Source organism: Polyergus mexicanus, unplaced genomic scaffold (assembly GCF_030449975.1).
Source record: "Polyergus mexicanus isolate NDT 795.1 unplaced genomic scaffold, iyPolMexi1.0 SCAF_25, whole genome shotgun sequence".
NCBI lineage: Eukaryota > Metazoa > Arthropoda > Insecta > Hymenoptera > Formicidae > Polyergus > Polyergus mexicanus.
In genome coordinates, this window is record NW_027223345.1 from 1,519,636 (window position 1) to 1,540,907 (window position 21,272).

The window sequence follows — 21,272 nt, forward strand, 5'->3', positions numbered from 1 at the left end:
GAGCAATATCTTATTGTATAAAATAATATCTCTTTAAAATAATATGTATCTAATAATTTGTATATAGCCTTCTCGGGCTATAACAGATTATCGAAAACTAAATATTTTACGAGATATTTAATTTTTTATATCAAAATGTCAGATTAAAATATAAAATAACTTAAAAAGTACTTAATAAAAAAATACTTTATTATAGTGTTTTGGAAAGCTCTCGAGATAAGCTACAAGAATATGTAATGAAAAGTAGGGGATTCCATTTAAAAAACGGAAGTTGACCTTCAAATGACCTTGAAAATGACCTTTAATGTCAAATCCAAGGTCCTTATTAGATAGCTCCCTTTGTTCCCTACAACTTTTATCCGAGTCGTTTTCCTTCAAACGCTGATCTGAAAAGTTATGAGGGTGGAACTTTTAAAATGGGACACCCTGTATATATAGTGTCCGATAATTTTTGACACATCCAAAGTGTGAAAGTAGATTGGGTCAAACTGAAAAGAAAAGTCTTGTACCATTTTGTGATTTTCGTAATAATCATTGAGAAATTAATAAAAAAAGATCGACCAATTCGCGCAAATATTACTGCATAAAAAAGAATGGCCCGATATGGGCGGCATTGATATGTGGCTGCTAGGACGCGAGAATCCATCATTATGTACCGCTCGTACGTAACTGTTGTCATTTGTAAAACACTCCTCCCAAAACTTTGTCGCGCGCCTATTTTTGGTTCGTCTCTTCTCGCTGCGCGCTTATACTCGCGCGAATTGGTCGATCTTTTTTAATTAATTTCTCAATAATTATTACGAAAATCGCAAAATGATACAGGACTTTCCTTCTCAATTTGAGCCTACCTTCACACTCGGGTGTGTCAAAAATTATCGGGTACCCTATATATATATCAGATCAATATTCGTGTGCAGATAGAGCTGACCAAATTGAGTCAAAAAGTCTTGTATCATTTTTTTATAACGCTTAATAAAGAAATTATTATTGAGTAAAGTCTGGCCAATCAGCGCCGATCTTTAGCCAGGCGCACGTCGGTGAGCCGCGCGCCTGGTAGTATGCGACAGCGCACACTTCACGGCGCGCCCGAGCTCACCGACGTGCCCCCGGCTAAAGGTTGGCGCTGATTGACCAGACTTTACTCAATAATAACTCCTTTATTAAGCATTATAAAAAAAAATGATAAAGGACTTTTCGACTCAATTTGGTCCGCTTTACCTGCACACGAGTATTGTTTCAAATGATTTGGGATACACTATATATATATATACACTCTGTGTATATATATATAATATTTCTTGTTCTCTTTTTGTTTTTTTTTTTATATGTGCGTTCGAATATTATCAAAATAATATAAATTGTTTGTTAAATTTTTTTAATTATAAAAAAATATATTTTTAATATGATCTAACATGGCCTTTCGCTATCTTATCTACTAGTAAAAATCATCTTATCCGCATATGAGGGCAAAATGACAAAATTGACATGTCTTTAAAAAAAAGCTAAATTTAAAAAAATTCTAATTTGGTTATTTACTTTTATACTTTTTCAATTTTTACAGATAATAAGCAAGGCTTTAGTGAATACATCATTATTTTTACATCATAGAAATAAGGAAAAACCAATAAACCTGAAAATCGTTGTCTTACCTCCTTCCTTCCTCTATATTTATTAATGTTTCGGCATGTTTGATAAATTGGATAATTAATAACTAATATGAATTCAATGTATGATATACGGAATACCGATTTAGTCTGAATTATTAAAGCAAATTGTCAGATTAACTCAGCAATTTCTATTTCGCGAAGCTAAAACAGTGACAGTAGGCTCTCTTTCCCACTCTCTTAACCTTCGAGATAAAATTGAACTGAGTCCAAACTGACAATTCATATTCCACTGTACGGGCGTGATGAAACGTTAGTTCAATGTTAAGTTCGCGGCGTCACGCCTGCGAAGATTATTTAATCGCCGGATTCGAAACGATTGAGTCGTCGATCCTTTTTCAGGATTACATCGATGTTCGGTGACGGTACGAAAAATCCGTAATTAGATACATCTATCGATTGATAAAGAGAAAGAGGGAGATGGCACAACAATGCTAACGATATCAAATAATGATGCCGAATTATGTAACGATTGTTATATACATTGAACAATAATAATGTGATCTATTTCATCGCTGAGAAATTTTTGAAGAACAAGAACGAACTTAATGAAATCGGTCTCTAAAGTGAAATGTATAATGCGTTGTGAAAATAATAAATAATCCATGAGGAAAGATATATGATCTAAATATTATGACAAATTATAAATAGCATATTTTGTAACAGATGCTGAAGCTAGTCGATCAGTGATTATCAATTGCGTCTCTTTAGTTTTCATTTCGATCATCGATGCATATAAAACGTATTTGAGAATAATAGACATACATTATTATTGATCAATGATTGTATCATCGGCTGAAACGGATGATAAATCATGCCGTGTAATATTGATCATGCGTGTATACGAACTACTATCAAATAAAAATCGATCAAATTACTGGCCGTTTTGGAGGAAACTGGATACTATTCGTTCTCATGTCCTCGACAAGATTGTAAGTATAATTTTAAATTACGACCAAAACAGCGAAAACCTTTATTTTGACGGATCACAGATCTTAATCAGAAAACGATGAGTTTTGTCGTCCAAATATTCGCTGTAAAATTGCAAAAGGGTCACATCTCACCGATTTTATCGCTATTTAAATATGTTGTAGGGAAAGTAAGTCCCTGAGTAATTCCCCACAAAAATCAAGTAAGGAATGACATTGATTTAAAAGATATAAATTTTCATTTACCTTTACACTTATTCAATTTTCTCAAATATACGGTTATGCATTCCGAAACATGAAGAAGTTTTATTATCGTATCTATGACGTACGTTTGTACAAGTTATTATTACGAATGCACGCGGGTTAAATAAACTGACATATAAACGTGCGCGCCGGCATTTGAACGAATTTAATGGATCAATTAATCTGCTCCGTCTTTATATTACGTAAACGCATCTATGTCTTTCACGAGAAAAATGCGCTGTATGTAAAAAGTCATGTGTCTTTTTCGCAAAAAATCTGAATTTAAATCGACGAAAGAATTCTCTCAATTTCGCAAAATCGTACGCAACAGTCACAATTCGCCATTTGACGAAATCATACAGATTATTTTTTTATTATACAGATGAATTTTTTCCGTGAGTCTTCCTCGTTATCTTTACTCTTTGTTTATCTAATATCTGCCACAATTTTCACAATTTTCAATATCTGATTATCTTGAATTAATCTTGTCATCTTTAAACGGCTGGAACTGATAAGAGACTTACTTAAGACGAAAGCCAATGACGATGGAAACTGAAAGTCAAAATACATGAATTTCTTTGTCATTTGGATTTGTTGAAGATTACCTAAAAGAAGGAATCACCGAAACGCTCAACATAATTTTAAAAAATTTCTACATAATTTGTTATAGTTACGCCTACTTACCGCGCTCGGTTCTTATTAACCAATTTTCTACTTGAGTTTGTTATTTGTTTATTTGAAATAATATTTAGAAACGTGAGATATTTAGCACACTGTTCTTGTGCGAGTCACTTGGACGGTTACGATCAAATCTATTGTTTAATTTATGACATAGAGCTTCCCCAAAGTATAAACAATCATTTCCCAGACAGCACAAGATATCCTTAGGATCATCCTAAATATGTCCAAGACGGTTCAGAACATTTGTAGGACGTTTTAAGATATCATTATAAATATATTTTATGAAAATTTAATATGCGTACATGATTACTTTCAGTTATGTAGACTATTTAATATAATTTAGAAATCTTAAGTATTATAATAAATATTAATGTCCCATAAATGTCCACTGGATAATCACAAGATGTCTATAGGATATCTGTTCTGTCTATATTATATTGGATGTCCTTTGGATTTCCAGAGGACATATCTACATGTATTGTATTATCTGGCAATTAATTGATAACATATTAATTTCGTTTAATCTTAATAATTAAATTTGATGTGCACGTTTTCATATATCCAAAATTATTATTTATTTAATATTTCATGAAAGATGTTACTGTGCGCAACATTCCAAAAATTTTACAAGAAATAATATTCAGCTGCTAGTTCGTCTGTTTACCGCTATGCGACGTGCTATGCATCCATCTAGTATTTGATTTTCAGTCATGAGAATCATATAAAGTTTGTAAAGAGCAATTGTCAAAAGATTAAATATGTAATTATTTCTATCAGTTCACTTTCTGGTGCAATTTCAACATAGGGAATTCAAATATTGGACTGATTGTTTAGAAATCGGACAGATAAAAAGTCCGAAAAAGTTAAAATCATCCGTTTATTATTTACTTAAGATGTAAAATATATATATATATATATATATAAACAACCTTTTATCCTTACAATATTATATACTTGACACTATTCTAAGACGATTTTTCCTTTGCCAAAATTTTTTCCGAGACTTAGTTTTTAAATCATAATCCAAAATAGTTAACGAATTACGGGCCGCGTACGCGAGGCAGGCAGGGGCGGCGCAATGCTGGTGATTACGTGAGACGCCCGCTACGGTCACCTGTTTGGTATATGCGATGGGGTATATGTGTGAGAGAACGTATGCGCGTATACACACACGTACATATTCTCTCTCTTTCTCTCTCTCTCTCTCTCTCTCCCCCCTTTCTCTCTCTCTCTCTCTCTCTCTCTCTCCCCCTTTCTTTCTCTCTTTTACACCCATCGCATGTAGCAAACAGCTGATCGCACACATGCACTCTCTTTCTCTCTCTCTCTCTCTCTCTGTCTTTCTCTTTTACACCCATCGTGTGTAGCAAACAGCTGATCGCACACACGCTCTCTCTCTCTCTCTCTCTCTCTCTCTCTCTCTCTCTCTCTCTCTCTCTCTCTCTCTCTCTCTCTCTCTCTCTCTCTCTGATTCTTACCTTTTATGTAGTAATTCGTTGCCCTCATACGACTCAATAAGTAATACTTCCGTGTGATACAACGAGTAACTAGCAAACTTTTTTTCACTCACAAATTGTACCACTTATCGAACTTTTACGAATTAATCTACGCACTTTATCGATAAATTGAATTTATTAACGATTATAACGGTTAATCTACCGATTACTACCGATTAATTATTAAAATAACTCGAAGAAAGAAACGCGTTATTCGATGCGGAGACTGCGCGATGACAACAAGCAAGTTATGTCGGTACTAGCGTTGCCGGGTGCCGGCTGCCGGCTGCCGAACGACTGAATTTATCACATTACGCGTGATCGACGCGGACGCTATGTGTTCTGTGATCGGCTAAAGCCTCCGACATTGTAAATTTGATAGTTTCAAAAACATGAAATTATAAAATATGAATATATAATGACATATAATAACATCGTTTTTTTTTAATAAATTCAGTTTATCAATAAAGTGCGTGGATTAATTCGTAAAAGTTCGGTAAGTGGTACAATTTGTAAGTGAAAAAAAGTTTGCTAGTTACTCGTTGTATTACACGGAAATATTACTTATTGAATCGTATGAGGGCAACGAATCTCTACATACAAGGTAAGAGTGAGTGAGTGAGTGAGAGAGAGAATGTGTATGTGTATGTATACGCGTATACGTTCTCTCTCACATATACACCCCATCGCATATAGGAAACAGTTGATCGCAGCGAGTGCTTCACGTAATCACCAGCATGGAACGGTGAATTGCTCCTGCCTGCCTCGCGAACGCGGGATCGTCCCGATTGCGCACATTACCGATCGGACACGACAATATTTCTCGATCGAACACAGACCCGATCGGACAGTATATGACATTGTAAGGACAGAAAGTTGTTTTGAATCACCCTGTATATTGATTATAAATTGATATTTGATTATAAATTATATAATAACGTAGGTATTAAATAGAATACAATTAAATTGATCACTTTTAAGGAGAATATGGATATTTGTAAACAATGAAAAATTCTGAAGATATAAAAAATATTTTTTTTTATTATAAAAATTAACAACAAATTTCAGTTTAATTTTATCTACTCAATATAAAAGATATAAATTATTAAAAAATTTATTATAACATGACAACGCGTTACATAATTAGTTACCGTACTGTCAATATTCTAAAAATTATTACCAAGAAATTAGATAAGATTAGATAAATTAAATTAGATCAATAGAAATTATTAACAAGAAAAGAATTATTGAAATTGAAGTTGCTCTCGGTGTACTTTTTTAGTGACAATTTTTCCTTTCCATCAATAAACTTGTTTCAATTTCGGCGTTATAAATCACACAATAATAAAGAACAATACTTAACCTTAAAGTCGCTCACATGGTTAGAGCACTTCCAAACTGTTGCACAATAACCAGCATGGCAGCTACTAACGTTCAAAACAAAAATTTAATATGCAGCCATATCTACATATAAATAATAATATATTTAAATATTTTTTTATCAATAACATAATAAAAAATTATGGAACTATTTTAGTTTTATATATTTTTTATATGTTATTAAATTAAATTATTCTTGTATCATCACATAAATCAAAATTTTCATTTTCATAAATTTTTGTGTCGTACAATTAAGATCGTACAGTCACTATAAAAAAGTTAGTTTAATATGAGATATTTGCGATTTTGAGATTAAATTATAATCTACAGGACAAATTTTTACTTTAACTTAAATTAATTATTTATTTTATGTTTTAAAAGGATAAAAGGGTATACTTTGCGCAATGTCAGATTCATGAATCGCGAAATATATTAGATTTATTAACTTTTGACGTAGTTGATTCATCTAGATCCTCCTTAAAATTAATTGTATCGCAATCACAAAAAGAATTTAAAAAAAACATTACACGCCGTTCTTTATATAATTGGAAAAATTATCAAGAGACACGCGGTAGTGTCTTGCGCCAAGTCACGCACAGTAGCAGCAAGAGATCCTATGTATTTACACGCGAATCGGCCAATTGAGAGTACCTTAATATAATATAAGTATTATCGCACCTCAATAATGGTTGAAGCGATCGAATTATTACTAGATTTAATCGATAGCTTGAGTTTGAATTATATAAAAAAAATATCTTTAGTTTTGCGCTGTGTGTTTTATAAAACGGAGATATCATGATGTAAAATCTCAATGTGAAAATTTTCTTTTAAGAAACATCCCGTTTATTTTTTATCTCTCAGAAAATGTCTATTTCCCATTTTAACACAAGATGACGCTAGCAGCATTCGACGTGTGTTAGGATTAATTATGTAAAAATTATATAAAAAAAGGTTAAGTCATACTATTGATACTATGTATATCAATGAGCAACCCATGATGCATTGCAAAAGGCCGCGAAAGCTAATAACAATCTATCTTACTTACATCTCTTTTTAATAGCGATTGCGCACACATCGATTCTTTGCATTATATTATGGGTGTCCCAGGATTATGACTTAATTTTCTTATATATAACCTTAACTATAATTATTTGCTCGATCGAATCAAATAACATAATTACAAAGATTGATAAAGTGCTTTTTGAGCTAATTGAATATTATTAACAGTCCTTTAATCATTTATATCTGAGTGTATTAATTATTCTTATAAAGTATCCGGTACAGACAAATTTCTACCCCCCAAAGAAAAGAAACTTATATGTCCCTTTCGTATCTTTGGAGAATTTTTGAGGACTAATCAAAGAATGGAGATAGATAGAGCTTCTTTTTGTAACAATTCGTCAACCGACTCACTAATAGAAATTGATTTCGATAAAATTAATGATAAAAAATATCTATGTGAAAATACTGAAAAGTGTCAAAAAATTCGTGCGGCGCCGTGAATTCGTTCACACCTGTTACTTCAAAGCTTCAGACAATATGATGAACAAGAGAATAAAGAAAATATCCTGTGGCATCTATCCTATCATCTAAGAAAGTACTTCAAGAAAGAAATAATGTTATATCTCAACCTCTTTATCCAAAATAAAAATAATGTACAAGAACCTTAAGTATAAACATCTCAAATCTGTATGACACTACACATAAGGGTCCTTTTTTTGTCGTATTTTTAAGACAAAGAAATGAAATCAAGGTTGTGAAGAGGATCTCAATCCTGTAAATTTCATCTAAGTTGGATAAAGCAGGGATCAAATTTGAAATTTCTAATATTTCCATAAAATTGCTGGAAAATGTCATTTGTCTCAAGATCGGCGCCAATTGATGCTACGTCTAATCTATACCTGAAGGCTCAAAATTTGGAAGCATTTATTCCCAGTCATTTGATATATCGGAAGAGAGGGGATATAGAAGGTACCTTTTGAATTATCCCTGTCGCAACTTCAAAAAAGAATCAATAATAAGATTCATGTGGTAAACTCTTTCTGTTCAAAGAAAAGGGACAGAAAATTAGACAAATAGGTTGATTCGCGTTCGGTTTGTCTGGAATTTAAGGGACAAAATCTACCTAGTTCCATCTTTATCTGGAAAGCTAAAATCTCTATGTCACATTATATTCTATCGGTAAATTTGCTTTAAATGTGATAGATTAAGCCATGTAAGTAAAACTTGTCAAGAAAAGAATCTGGTCTATGGAGGAAATCATCGATTGTTCAAGGAGCTTACATATACTGAAAAAAGATATTGTATTAATTGTAACGAAGAATATGCTTCATTCGACAGAAAGTGCTTAAGTACCAAAAACATGCGACAATCTTTAAATGGGTTTGGACAATATATCCTTTTTTGAAGCAAAGAAAATTATGGAAGAAAACTTATCCATCACCAGATGTTCTGTGTCTGAAGGACTATTCAAAACTCCTAAAAATTTCCTTAAATGAGAAGATCAAGTGAAACAAAAAATTTCTATCAGTCATCTATTGATAGTACTTATTCATCAAAAGTAAGATCTTCTCATAACTTATGTACGGATAATATAATTGTTACTAATAAGTCGCAAAATTTAAAAACGATTATTTCATGTTTTCTGAATCTCATCGATAATATTATATTTTATCGAATTTTCTTGAAAAGAACCAATGGATGAAGAATCTACAGATCAAGGTTATTGGTAATAAATTGTTCCCAAATGGTTAACCCGAAAAGAAATTTTAGACTATTACAGTGAAATTTACAGTAAAAAGCCTTAAACAAAAATTAATAGAATTAAATAAATATATCGCGCATATTGACATTTTTTGCTTTTAGAGATATGGTGAAATCTCTCAGACATATTAAAGGGCTTCGACGTAATAAGGAAGGATCACTTTGAACACCGTGGATCCTAGGAATTAGAAATGATATCAAATACTCAGAGAAAAATCAGGTAGTGGAATCATCGAAATATATCCCAGACAGCACAAGGATGTCCTTAGGGCGTCCAAAGGGCATCCAGGACATACATGTAGGATATCCTCAGGATATCCCATTGTAATCCTCAGATCTCCTCTGGATGTCCTGAGGAAGAGTAAATGATAGCCGTATATTAACCTCTGGAGAATCCAGGGAGATCCTGTGGAACATCCTAAGGATTTTTATAGGATATGTTAGGGATATTTTTCGTATGTTTCAAGGAGCAAATTTAAAAATTTAAATATAAATTAAAATTATATTTTGTTATTTACTGCCACTATTAAAAATCTAATATTAAAAATAGTTCACCGTTCTTTAATATTTTAGGCTTTCGTGCTATACATGAATATTTTATGTTTGGCTCCCGGGTTTGAGTAGTGTAATATTTTCTAAACAATCCAATATCTGAATTCCCTATGTTAGGATTGCATCAGAAATTGAACTGATAGAAAATAATTACATTTGTAATTTCCTGTCAGTTGCTCTTTGCAAGCTTTATATAATTCTCATGACCAAATCTCAAATACGAGTTCGCGTGTCGCATAGCGGTAAACCAACGAACTAGCGGTTGAATACTATTGTTTGTAAAGTTTTTGGAATGTTGCAAACAGTAACATTTCTCATGAAATATTAAATAAATAATAATTTTGGATATATGAAAATGTGGGCATCAAATTCAATTATTAATATTAAACGAAATTAATGTTAACAATTAATTGCACATATATATGTTCTCTGGAAATCCAAAAGACATCCAATATAATAGACAGGGCAGATATATCCTACAGACATCCAGGGGTTATCCAGTGGACATTTATAGGACATTAATACTTATTATAATACATAAGATTTCTAAATTATATTAAATAGCCGCCACAACTAAAAATAATTATGTATGCATATTAAATTTTTATACATATATTTATAATAATATCTTAAAACATCCTACAAATGTCCTGAACCGTCCTGGACATATTCAGGATGATCCTGAGGATGTTTTGTGCTGTCTGGGATGCTATTAACTTCTTTGCGAATTCTGATAAGATAACTTTTGTTTCATGCTATAGGCCCCTGATAGCCTTCTGATTGGAACTTTTAATCGGAAAAAATTTTCCAACGATTTCCAAATACAATAAATGTTTTTCGGAGGGGATTTCAAAGCACATTATGATGTTTGGGGATACTCCTTTTTTGTGATAACGGAGGGAAAACCTTTATAAGTTCCCTTGACCCCCGAGGTAAAGGAATATGTCGGATGCTTACCGGCTAAAACTTCACCTTTTCGGTTTCGAGTGCCCTCAGACGCAATCATGTGGACGCTCGGGATACACATGACTTCTAATCGCCCCACGCGTCTCGCCCTCTTGGCGAGGATTGTCGAACTGGTATCAAATTGCTGGATGGTTTAACGGAATTTAATACGATTTGCATCAATAGTGGCTCAATGACTTTCCACAAAGAGTCATATCCGCTATTTATTTATCTATAACATCTTCAGATATTGGTTTGGACTTTGATTGGCAGGTAACTGGAGACTCTTGGAAAGTGACCATTTCTCGATTTTTATAAAATATTGCTTTTCGGTTCTGAATTACCATTGCTATATAGATTCTTCTAAATTGCATTCTTAAATATACTGATTGGGAGTTTTTCAATAATAAAGTCGAAGAATTATTAGAATCATCTCCCCTTAAAAAAAAAAAAAAAATATTTCCTGATATTCTATCTAGATTTTAATACTGTATAGTTTCGAACGTTGTCAAGATCCTCATCTTGCTCTTAGTGAAATTCAGAATGTGACAAGCTAGTTAAATTACATAAAGATGTTCTAGGTAAATTTAGTAACTAAGTAAATTAGTATTAAGTTTCTCGTTTCTGGATAGACTTTATTAACTTTAAAAAAGCAGAAACTGAAGCTAGAATAGACTTTCAAAAAATAAAAACAGAACATTTTTGTACATTTTGCAAAAATTTAAGAGAAAAGACACGAATTCTTTCTATATTTGAAATGTGATTTGTAAAAGGATTCAAAAATTTGAAATTTCCAAGAAACGGAAGATTCCGATATTATTTAATTATGACTATGATCCTTTTTTAGATTTACCATCTAGCCTGGAGAAACTATGCTTTGTTATTCTTAAAAAATAATCTTAAAATAAAATCCAGTCCGGGACTTGATAAGATCGATTATAAAATTATCACGGCCATTCCTCTGATGGGCATTGATATTCTTTTGAAGATACTTCGACATCTTTTCATCTAAAATTTTTTCTCCGGAATGGAAAAGATATTTAATCTTCATCCCTAAGCCGATAAAAATAAATTTAGGATTAAATTAAATAGTTTAGAAGGTTCCGAGTAATTAATAAAATTAAATATAGAATGGCAATAGGAACCAGCGTCGTAAGTCTGGCGCAGATAAATTAAAATACAATTATTTGATGACCATACAGTAGGTGTTTATTGATTTATGGTCACTTAAAAATAAAAATTAACGAATAATTAAAAATTAAAACTAGACGTTTCGGCCTTTTTTTTGACCATCCTCCGCCGTATGGTTTTCTGACACTTTGCGTCTAATTGACTATGCACTTGCGATCCGGTTATTTTATTTTTATTTTTATTCTATTATTAGTCCGTACGCTGAGGATGGCCAAAAGAAGGGCTGAAACGTTCGCTTTTAATTTTTAATTATTCGTTAATTTTTAGTTTTAAATGACCATAAACCAATAAACACCTACTGTATGGTCACCAAATAATTATATTTTAATTTATCTGCGCCAGACTTACGGCGCTGGTTCCTATTGCCATTCTATATTTAATTTTATTAAATTAAAATTATTTCTTTAGCCCCTGGTGTGTAAAATACTTAAGAGAATTATTTATAACATATCGAATTGATGGATCGAATATCATAATTTTCTTCCGAGTTTTCAGTTCGGATTTCGAAGAAGTTTATCATATATTGATAATCTTTCTATTTTATATTTTAATATCATGAAGTCTTTTAAATTAAACAAAGCAATAGCTGCTATCTTCTTGGACATTAAATCAGCGTATGACAATGTATTAATAGATATATTAATCATAAAATTAGTCAAATTAAACATTCCTCCAAATACTCTTCATTTTATTTATAACTTAACTTCATCAAGACAATTTCAATGTAGGTTTGAAGACATAGATAAAATAACCTGGTTCTACAAAGGACTTCCTTGGGATAATGTCCTCAATCCGATGCTTTATTCTTAGTACGTGGCTAATCTAGACGGAATTAAAAATGATAATTATAGTATTATTCAATACTCTGATGATGTAGCTATTATTACAAATAACAATCTTATACGAATAGAACTGAATATTCTCGAGAATGCTGTGAGCAGAGCAAAGAAGATCCTGTCCACACTAGGTCTCGAAATATCTGCTGACAAAATCAAACTTTGTATTTTCCCTCATAGGAAACATTTCCTAAGCATAAATAATCTATATATTAACCATATATATGGTATAAAGAAGTTTGTATCAGTAAATCTTCTACAGTAAAGTTTTTGGGTCTACATTTTACGTCAAATCTGAATTGGTTCAGGCACATACAACATATCTAGAACAATTGTCAGAATCATCTAAGAATGATAAAATGTCTATGTTATATTTTGGAGAAGCAGATCCTAAATTTCTTATAAATCTTTATTTAGTATAATTTGATCTATAATTGAGTACGGTAAAATTTTATTACACGGATTGTTCAAACAAGATACTCTGAAACTCAATAAAATTAAATATAAAGCATTAAATTTAGCTCTTGGACTTGGAAATTCAACTTCAACTAATATCATTTTAGTGGAAGCTAAAAAAAACCTGCCCTTGATTAAAGTATCTACGTTTGAATTATTCAAAATACATAAAAAAAATATATAAAAAATAGATAACAATTCTTGTCATCTTTTAATGCCTATATTAGAGAACATCAAGGAAATAGACAATAATCCAAAGATAATTAACAAATTTATGGACTGTCAACTAATTAACTGCTTTAAAAAAGTCCAACAAATCTCCCATTTACTGGCGGCGAATATCAGACCGTTAAGTTTGTCCAGACATTATAATTCTCTTCTTCCTTAAACGAAAGTTGACTTCCACTCCGGCTCGATTCTCAAGAATTCTGATAATTCAAATATTAGTTTTATTACTCGTATATTTGATAATGTACTTAGAAACTCTTTATGTTTATTTACAGATAGCTCTAAATCTCAGAATGCTAATTTCTCAGGCTTTTCAGTTATATCTCTTGATGGCAGTATTTCAAAGTAATTCAAATCATCTGAATTTTTGACTATTTTTTCAATGGAAGCTCTTATAATTTTGAAAACCTTACAAATTATCTAAGAATCTGGCTTTTTCTATAGTATCATTTTTTCAATATCTAAATCAGTTCTACTTTAATCAACACACATATTCACGGAAGAAAATCATATTGGCCTATCCTTATTAAGGATAAAATTCGACTATTGGACGCCGCCGGAGTTAGGGTGGAATTAATCTGGATTCCGACACATAAAGAAATCCGCGGAAATGAACTCGTGGATGCTAAAACTAATGAAGCGATTTGTCGTTAGAGATTCTCAGATTGGATTTTCTACGGAGGAATTCTTCAAGATTTTAACGAATTAGAATCGTGACAGTGTCCTCATTCGGCAGGGAGTGTCTCCTATTTTCGTATTTTTACCCGTGCTGATCGTCGGTTGGTGAGTTCGATATTAGTTCAAAAGTTCCTTAAACATTAGCCTTTCCGGAGGACCCTCGCGCACATGATCTGATTAGAAAAGGGTCTTACTTCCTTATAATTATTTTTGTCAACATTGATGCAGCTGTGTTTATTACTTGTCCGTTAGAAAATTATTATCAATTTTAATGCAGCTGAGTTTATTAAACATTTCGTTAAAAGTTCTTGTTATCTCGTTGTTCTTCCGCTGAAAATTCTATTGCAAGGGGTAACTGTTATTTTTTATTTATCTCGAGACCGGCATGGTTTCCATCACCGATTTCCTTGCGTCTTTCCCACGGATACTCGTGGATGTAGTTACTGACAAATGACAGTGATTAAAAGAAATATATGGCAAAGATGCTTTGTTTATTGAACGGTTCGTTCTTATCACCAACTGACGATCGTTACCGCAACGTCGCGAAAAAAAGGAATTGTGGAGTCGCCAGGACGTAACAAAGACTTTCTTTGCATTTCACGATGATAACATTCTTTCTATATTAGGTAATTTTTTTATTATGATTAACATCATGATTTGTTTAAATAAATAGTGTATTTAAAATAATTGATATCTGTTGGAAATCATACTAACAGATCTAATAGCATACTACTGGCGACATCTATGGATGCCACAGTTTTTATTATTTTAGGAACGCATAAATTCTTCTTCATAAATTCTTCTTCGTCGTTTGAATATAGATATATATGAAAGTTTTTCTTTTACATTATAAGTTCTGAATATTGTTAATAAATAATATATATTCTTTTTATGATTGTTGAAGACGTGTGTAAAGTTCTTGACTCTGCTCTTCACTATTGTCAGTATTCTAACAGGTTATGGGCTTGTAATAACCTTAACAACACACCTTCTCCGAAGGACATTCGGAGAATATCCAGAGGATATTAAACATCCTCTGGATAACCTCTGGATGTCTTCTGGACATGTGTGCTGTTAGGGAAGAGAGTGATACGCGTTGTTTTTTTGTTGGTTAATATAACGGTAGAAAAAGTTGTTGGATTTCAAGGCTAAAGTTCAGACGCTGGAAGGATCTGTGAATTGGACAAAATGGAAAAGAGAGGTAACTCTGTTTTTTTGTCATAACGATGTTCTTGATATTGTAACAAGTCAAACAACGGCACGTGAAAAACCAGCAGACGCTGCGGCAGAAGTGAACAGTACGTATCAAGTTTAAGAGCACACCAAATAAAGATGATTTGGCTCAGCTCATTATTGTAATAGTTTAAATGATGAGCATGTTGACTTCGATGTGTGATACCATCAAAGCAACATGGACTAAGTTGATATCCAATTTATGAACAAAGCTCCGGTCAAAGAATTGATAGATTAATGAAATTATCTTTTACTAGTAAAAAGATGGTAGGTGAAACGGTTGTTACATACGTTGGTCGTTTTCAACGAAATTTTAGGAAGCTAAATAACGAGTTAAAGAAGTTAGGAAATTCTGAACTGCCTGAGATTTTATTGACTAGTAGCATTATGTTAACGCATTCGTCTCAATATTTTGAGTTTAAAAGTGTCTGGGAGTTTGTTCCTGTGGAGACGCGAACAGTAAATTTACTGCTTAAAAGGTTGACTCATCGAGCAGAGACAAAGGCACTGCTAATAAAGCCAGGAAACAAAAGGCAGACGAAGCTTAAAACAAAGAAAAACATTCAGAAAAAGAAAAGAAAATGTTTTGTACATCATGAAGCCGGATATCAGGCAAAAGATTGTCTAGAGAAGAAATAGATAAACTTTAAGAAGAACTTAAAAACAGAAGGCAATGCTTTCGTAACTATAGTAAATAAAAACGAAGACAGAAGAGCCTTTTATATCTCTGTTGATAGTGTCATGAAGAAGGATGCCTGGCTGGCAGACTCACATAACAAGCTACCAAAGGTACTTTGCGACGTATAAGGCATTTCCCACACCAAAAGCAGTACAAGTAGGTAACTAAGATGTCATATTAAAGTGTGATGCGTGCGCCGTGCGTTTATTATGCGCGGCGTAACATCGCGCTCGGAATTAGAGCGAACGTCCGTCGTCGCCGTCGTTATTTACCGACAGCTTCGGCAGACGACGAGCTAACCATATTGTATGGAAATCCACCGTCGGTGTACAGATTGCTGAAAGCACTTACCGTACAGTCGCGATTGTATTCTCGTATGCTTCGAATCACAGAAGCAACAGCCCGCATTTCCGCTCTCTTTACTCACACGTTCGTCCTTTTAAATTAAATTGGTAGCTTCGAAAAGAAGCGAACTCCTTCTCCTCTCTTATTTGATGACTTTTATTTAACACACCATTTAGAGTTTTCAAATGTATAACACTGACAATATCCGATAAAATACACCATACTTTTCTTTTTTGATTCTACAAAATCCGCGTTGCATCTTATTACGAAAAATTAATCTTTTTACTTTTATATATTTTTTTCATGTTAAATCAATCTATCTGTTTGGTTTGCTTCGCGATTATATATATGTATATGTTATATACAAATGATTTGAAACATATAACTTCTATTATGTAAAAGATGCAATGAATGTTGAAATGAAAATAAAAGTTAACTGGTATCGAAATCATCTCCTGGATATCCGATATGTATCAAAAATTGAACGGAGTCTATTTTCAATTAGTCAGAATATTGATAGAGGATTCAGTTTCAAGGCTGATAGAAAAGGACGTATATTCATGAAGTATGGAAAGATTCGACTCGTTGGAAGAAGAACACCTAATCATCTATATGCTCTACAGATGCGAGCTTTAGTTCCAGAGAAAATTATTAAAGATCATGTAACCTCAACTGAGAGCACATTGCAATTGTGACACGAACGACTAAGTCATCAAGCAAAGAGTCATGTCAAAAGAATTCTACTGCAGAAAGGTATTAACTATTGATGATGAGTTTTGTGAAGGATGTGTTCTAGGCAAGCATGCAGGAATCAGTTTTAGAGACAGACTGGATCAATCAACATAGCCTGGTGAATTGATTCATGCCAATGTTTGTGGGCCGATGCAGAAGTCGTCTATAGGAGGACTCTGATACTTCGTATGTTTCAAGGATAATTTTTCAAAATATCGAAGAGTATTTTTCTTGAAGACAAAGTCTAAGGTGACTGGGTATCTTTCAATGTTCCTGGATGAGACAAGTGTGATTGGACATATTGTTAAGGAGCTGTTATGTGATGGAGGAAAGAAATTTGACAATATAAAAGTCAAGCAAATTCTGGAGTTAAAAGAAATAAATTTTCGCAAATCCATGCCATATACTCCTGAACAAAATGGAGCGGCAGAACGAGAAAATAGGATTCTGGTCGAAAGTGGTCGCACTATGATACACATAAAAGGTTTACCAATCAAACTTTGGGCAAAAACAGTTAACACAGCGGCATATGTTCTAAATTGTTTAAGACCAATTCCAGTGAAACAAACGAGTCCTATTGAGCTATGGAATAAAAAAGCTGTGAACTTTGATCACTTGAGAGTGTTTGGAGCGGAGTACTTCGTGCACCTTCCAAAACAAAAGCGTCAGAAATTTGATCAAAAAAGAAATAAAGGTTATCTTGTCGGATATTGTGGTGAGAAAGATGAATATAGAATCTGGTTGCCCAAGATGAATAAAATAGAGTGTAGTTAAAATGTTATTTTTAAATCAGAAACCATAATTCAAAAAAGGCTCGAATTGGTTATAAACTCGAATGCGGACACTGGAAGCAATAAGGACAACCAAATTGACAACATGGAAACAGTTAGTGAAGACAACACTAGTGATAAACGCTGAATACAAGAAGATAATGATATCTATGAGAAAGCAATCAAGGAAAGCAACCATGAAGATGACTTAGGTCTACCTATAGCATTTCGTCGAAGTAAGCGTGAAATTCGAAAACCAAATAAACTCCAATTAGTGGCTGAAGTACATGCATATGTGACAGAAGATATGCATCCATAGTCTTATGACTCTGCAATGAAATTAGATGAAGCTTAAGAATGGAAGAAAGTAATGAACGAATGAAATGTTCTCACTGGCTGAAAACAATATTTGGGAGTTGATCAATCGACCGAAAGGAAAGAGGATCGTGCAGAATCGATGGATATTGTGAATAAAAACAACGGCTGATGGCACATGAGGCAGATTCAAGACTCGTTTAGTGGCAAAAGGCTACACACAAAAAGCCGGCATTGATTACAATGAGACTTTTAATCCGGTGGCTAGATATAATACAGTAAGAGTTATACTAAGTGTTTCTGCGGCTGAGAATTTGAAGTTACTTCAGTTCGATATAAAGACCGCGTTCCTAAATAGTAAACTCAAAAGGAGGAAGTTTATATGAAGCAGCCAGAAGGGTATAATAATGGAATGGGTTGAGTGTGCAAATTAAAGTACAGTTTTTATGGATTAAAGTAGACACCTCGCTGGAACTATCGTTTCACGGATGTCATTAAAAAACAAGAAATGAAAAGGAACTCAGTGAATCCATATTTTTCTACCCGAGAAAAAAACGGCAAGAAATTGATTATTGTTATCTATGTAGATAATGGACTGGTAGCTGGATCAGACAAAAGAGAAATTGATCTCTTCGTAAGTGAATTAAAAGAGGAATTCAAAGTCACAATTGGACTCTTCAATAATTTTTTGGAAATATAAATTAAACAACTAGAGGACGGATCCATTTTTATAACTCAACGCTTATATTCTGAGAGGATTCTGGAAAAATTCGGTATGGCATAGTCAAAACCAATGTCAACGCCAATTGAACGTCAATTCAGATACAGAGGATGCTTTAGAGAATCAAGTATCATATCGGCAAGCGATAATAGTTTGATGTATCTCATGACAGCAACACCGGACTTGGGATATGCTCTTAGCATAGTTTCAACAAAATTTGATTCTTCAATTCAGGCTGACTGGATGGCGATGAAACGTGTTTATAGATATCTGAAAAGCACTACTAATTATGGTTTGTTGTTTCAGAAAACTATAAAGAAAAAGAATTACAAGTATTTAACGATTCAGACTTTTCAGGAGATCCTATTACTAAACGTTCGAGACCTTGAATTGTCAACGTCCATTTAGGAGCAGCTATATCGTGGTTAAGTCAAAGACAGCGTTGTGTTATATTATTTTTAACCGAAGCAGAGTATGTTGCTGCCAGTGAGAGAACCAAGGAACTGATTTGGTTGATATATCTGTTAAATGAGATTACAAAAATCAGTTATACTCCTACTCTTTTGGTTGATAATGTTGGAGCAATCAAGTTGGCGAAAAATCCCGAGTTCCACAAGCGAACGAAGCATATGGAAGTAAAGTATCACTGCGTTAGAGAAAAATATCAGGAAAATGCAGTCCGCATTAAGCATGCAAATACGAAGGACATAATAGCTGATATAATAATCAAGCTCTTGAGACAAAAGTTTGAAAAGTTTCGTCATAAACTTGATCTAATGGACAAAACAAGCATACATCAGTTGCTCTGAGAAGAAGTGTTAAAAATCATAGTAACAGATCTAGTAACATACTGCTGGCGGCACCTATGGATGCCACGGTTTTTACTGTTTTAGAAACGCCTCATAAATTCTTCTTCATCATTTGAATATAAATATATATGAGAGTTTTTCTTTTACGTTACAAGTTCTGAGTATTGTTAATAAACAATATATATTCTTTTCGATTGTTAAAGACTTACATAAAGTTCTTGACTCTGCCATTCACTTCTGTATTCTAACAATATCTTTAAAAATATTTGATTTTGCACTAACAATAAAGGTTTACATAAATACATAAGTAATTACAATGTTATATCAAATTTCATATTCGTTATATTAAATTTTAAATTCAAAATTCAAAAAAGTTGAAAAGACATTAAAAATTAATATCATATTAGTAATCATGTTAGTTACTTTACTAGATATAATGCAAATATATATATATATATATATATATATAGATTTTATGTGCAAAAAATGTAGAGGAAAGTAGGGTAAAACCGGGTACCTTTTGGATTTGGGTTCCTACAAAAAATCAGAGGGCCAAAAAAATTCTATTAACTGTTAGTAGTCTTTAGTGGACCTTGAAATGAGAGAATAAGGCTAGCTGCTAGAAAAAAATATTTAGTTACTAAGGATAACAAGATTTTTTGAAGAACTCAAAATACCCGATTTTGTCTCAGGATAGAATAAAATCGAATATCCATTCGAAAGTATGTAAAATACCGTGCAATTACGAAATCTTGATTTATTTTAATCAAAATAGAATATAAAAATGTATTCTATAAATAAAAATCACATACAAAGATATCCTCTTGCTCTACATTGCTGCAGGACTTTTTTTATTTAATTTTTTAATTTTAGGGGTCTCAAAAAGCTCTTTTTTTAGTGTTTTTTTTCTGAATAGTAGTCTTTATTTCCAACCTGCTTTTTGTAGAAAGACAAAGTCAGGATGACAATTTTTCTTCTTTTCATTATATGAGGAGGTTTGTAGATATTCGATTTTGCCCCAACGCGAGGGAAATAAAAAACAGCAGCTGCAATTGCAATTAAATTGCAATTGTGATTAAAATAGTAGAACATATTTAAGTGAAGAAAATGTTTTATTAAAAAAATTAATTTAAGTATAAAATAGCTTTTCAATTAGAGAAAAACTTGACGCTGCTAAACTGAACATATGCTAATCTAATGAACATATTATTTACATTTTGTATTTCTGCAACGTCAAGTTTTTCTCTAATTGAAAAGTTATTTTATACTTAAAATTGTTTTTTTAATCAAAAATTTTTTTCACTTGGATATGTTCCACTAATTTAATCATATTCAAATTTATGAAATACAATTTTTAATATTAGAAATAAATTTTGTAACAATTTTTTTTGGTGCAATATTTTTATCATAATCTCACTATTTTTGTAGAAAATTGAAACAAGTATTTTGTAAAATAGTTTTTTAGTTTGACTATGAAAATGTTTTTGTATTAAAGTAATACTATTTTGTATAAGAGTTTTTTTATAGCAAAAGGCGATTGTGCACGTGCACTTGGCGCCTTTTTTACTTTTTTTAAAAAAAGGTAATTTTTTAATATTTTACAACGCGAAGCGAGATTCACCCCAT

The 21,272-nt window shown here is 32.5% G+C and overlaps 2 protein-coding genes across 8 annotated transcripts in view; one reads left to right on the forward strand and one right to left on the reverse strand.

The window, feature by feature from the left end:
* Pig-s (phosphatidylinositol glycan anchor biosynthesis class S) overlaps positions 1–21,272 on the reverse strand; it is a 104,154-nt gene that overhangs the window by 43,233 nt on the left and 39,649 nt on the right. The window contains exon 1 of one of the 3 annotated variants that reach the window (XM_070313744.1): positions 4,996–5,288. The exons of the other annotated variants lie outside the window; for them this stretch is intronic. Within the exon in view, the coding sequence (XP_070169845.1) occupies positions 4,996–5,023 (28 nt within the window). The 5' untranslated portion in view covers positions 5,024–5,288. Of the gene's footprint in view, positions 1–4,995; positions 5,289–21,272 lie in introns of those variants that run through there. 3 annotated transcript variants of the gene reach the window in all.
* Positions 1,934–21,272, forward strand: part of LOC138943163 (protein I'm not dead yet-like) — a 54,817-nt gene continuing 35,478 nt past the window's right edge. For 2 of the 5 annotated variants that reach the window (XM_070313728.1, XM_070313732.1), the window contains exon 1: positions 1,941–2,029. The gene's annotated coding sequence lies outside the window, so the exon portion shown is untranslated. Of the gene's footprint in view, positions 2,030–2,467; positions 2,597–21,272 lie in introns of those variants that run through there. The other 3 variants (XM_070313736.1, XM_070313730.1, XM_070313733.1) reach the window with 3 other exon arrangements.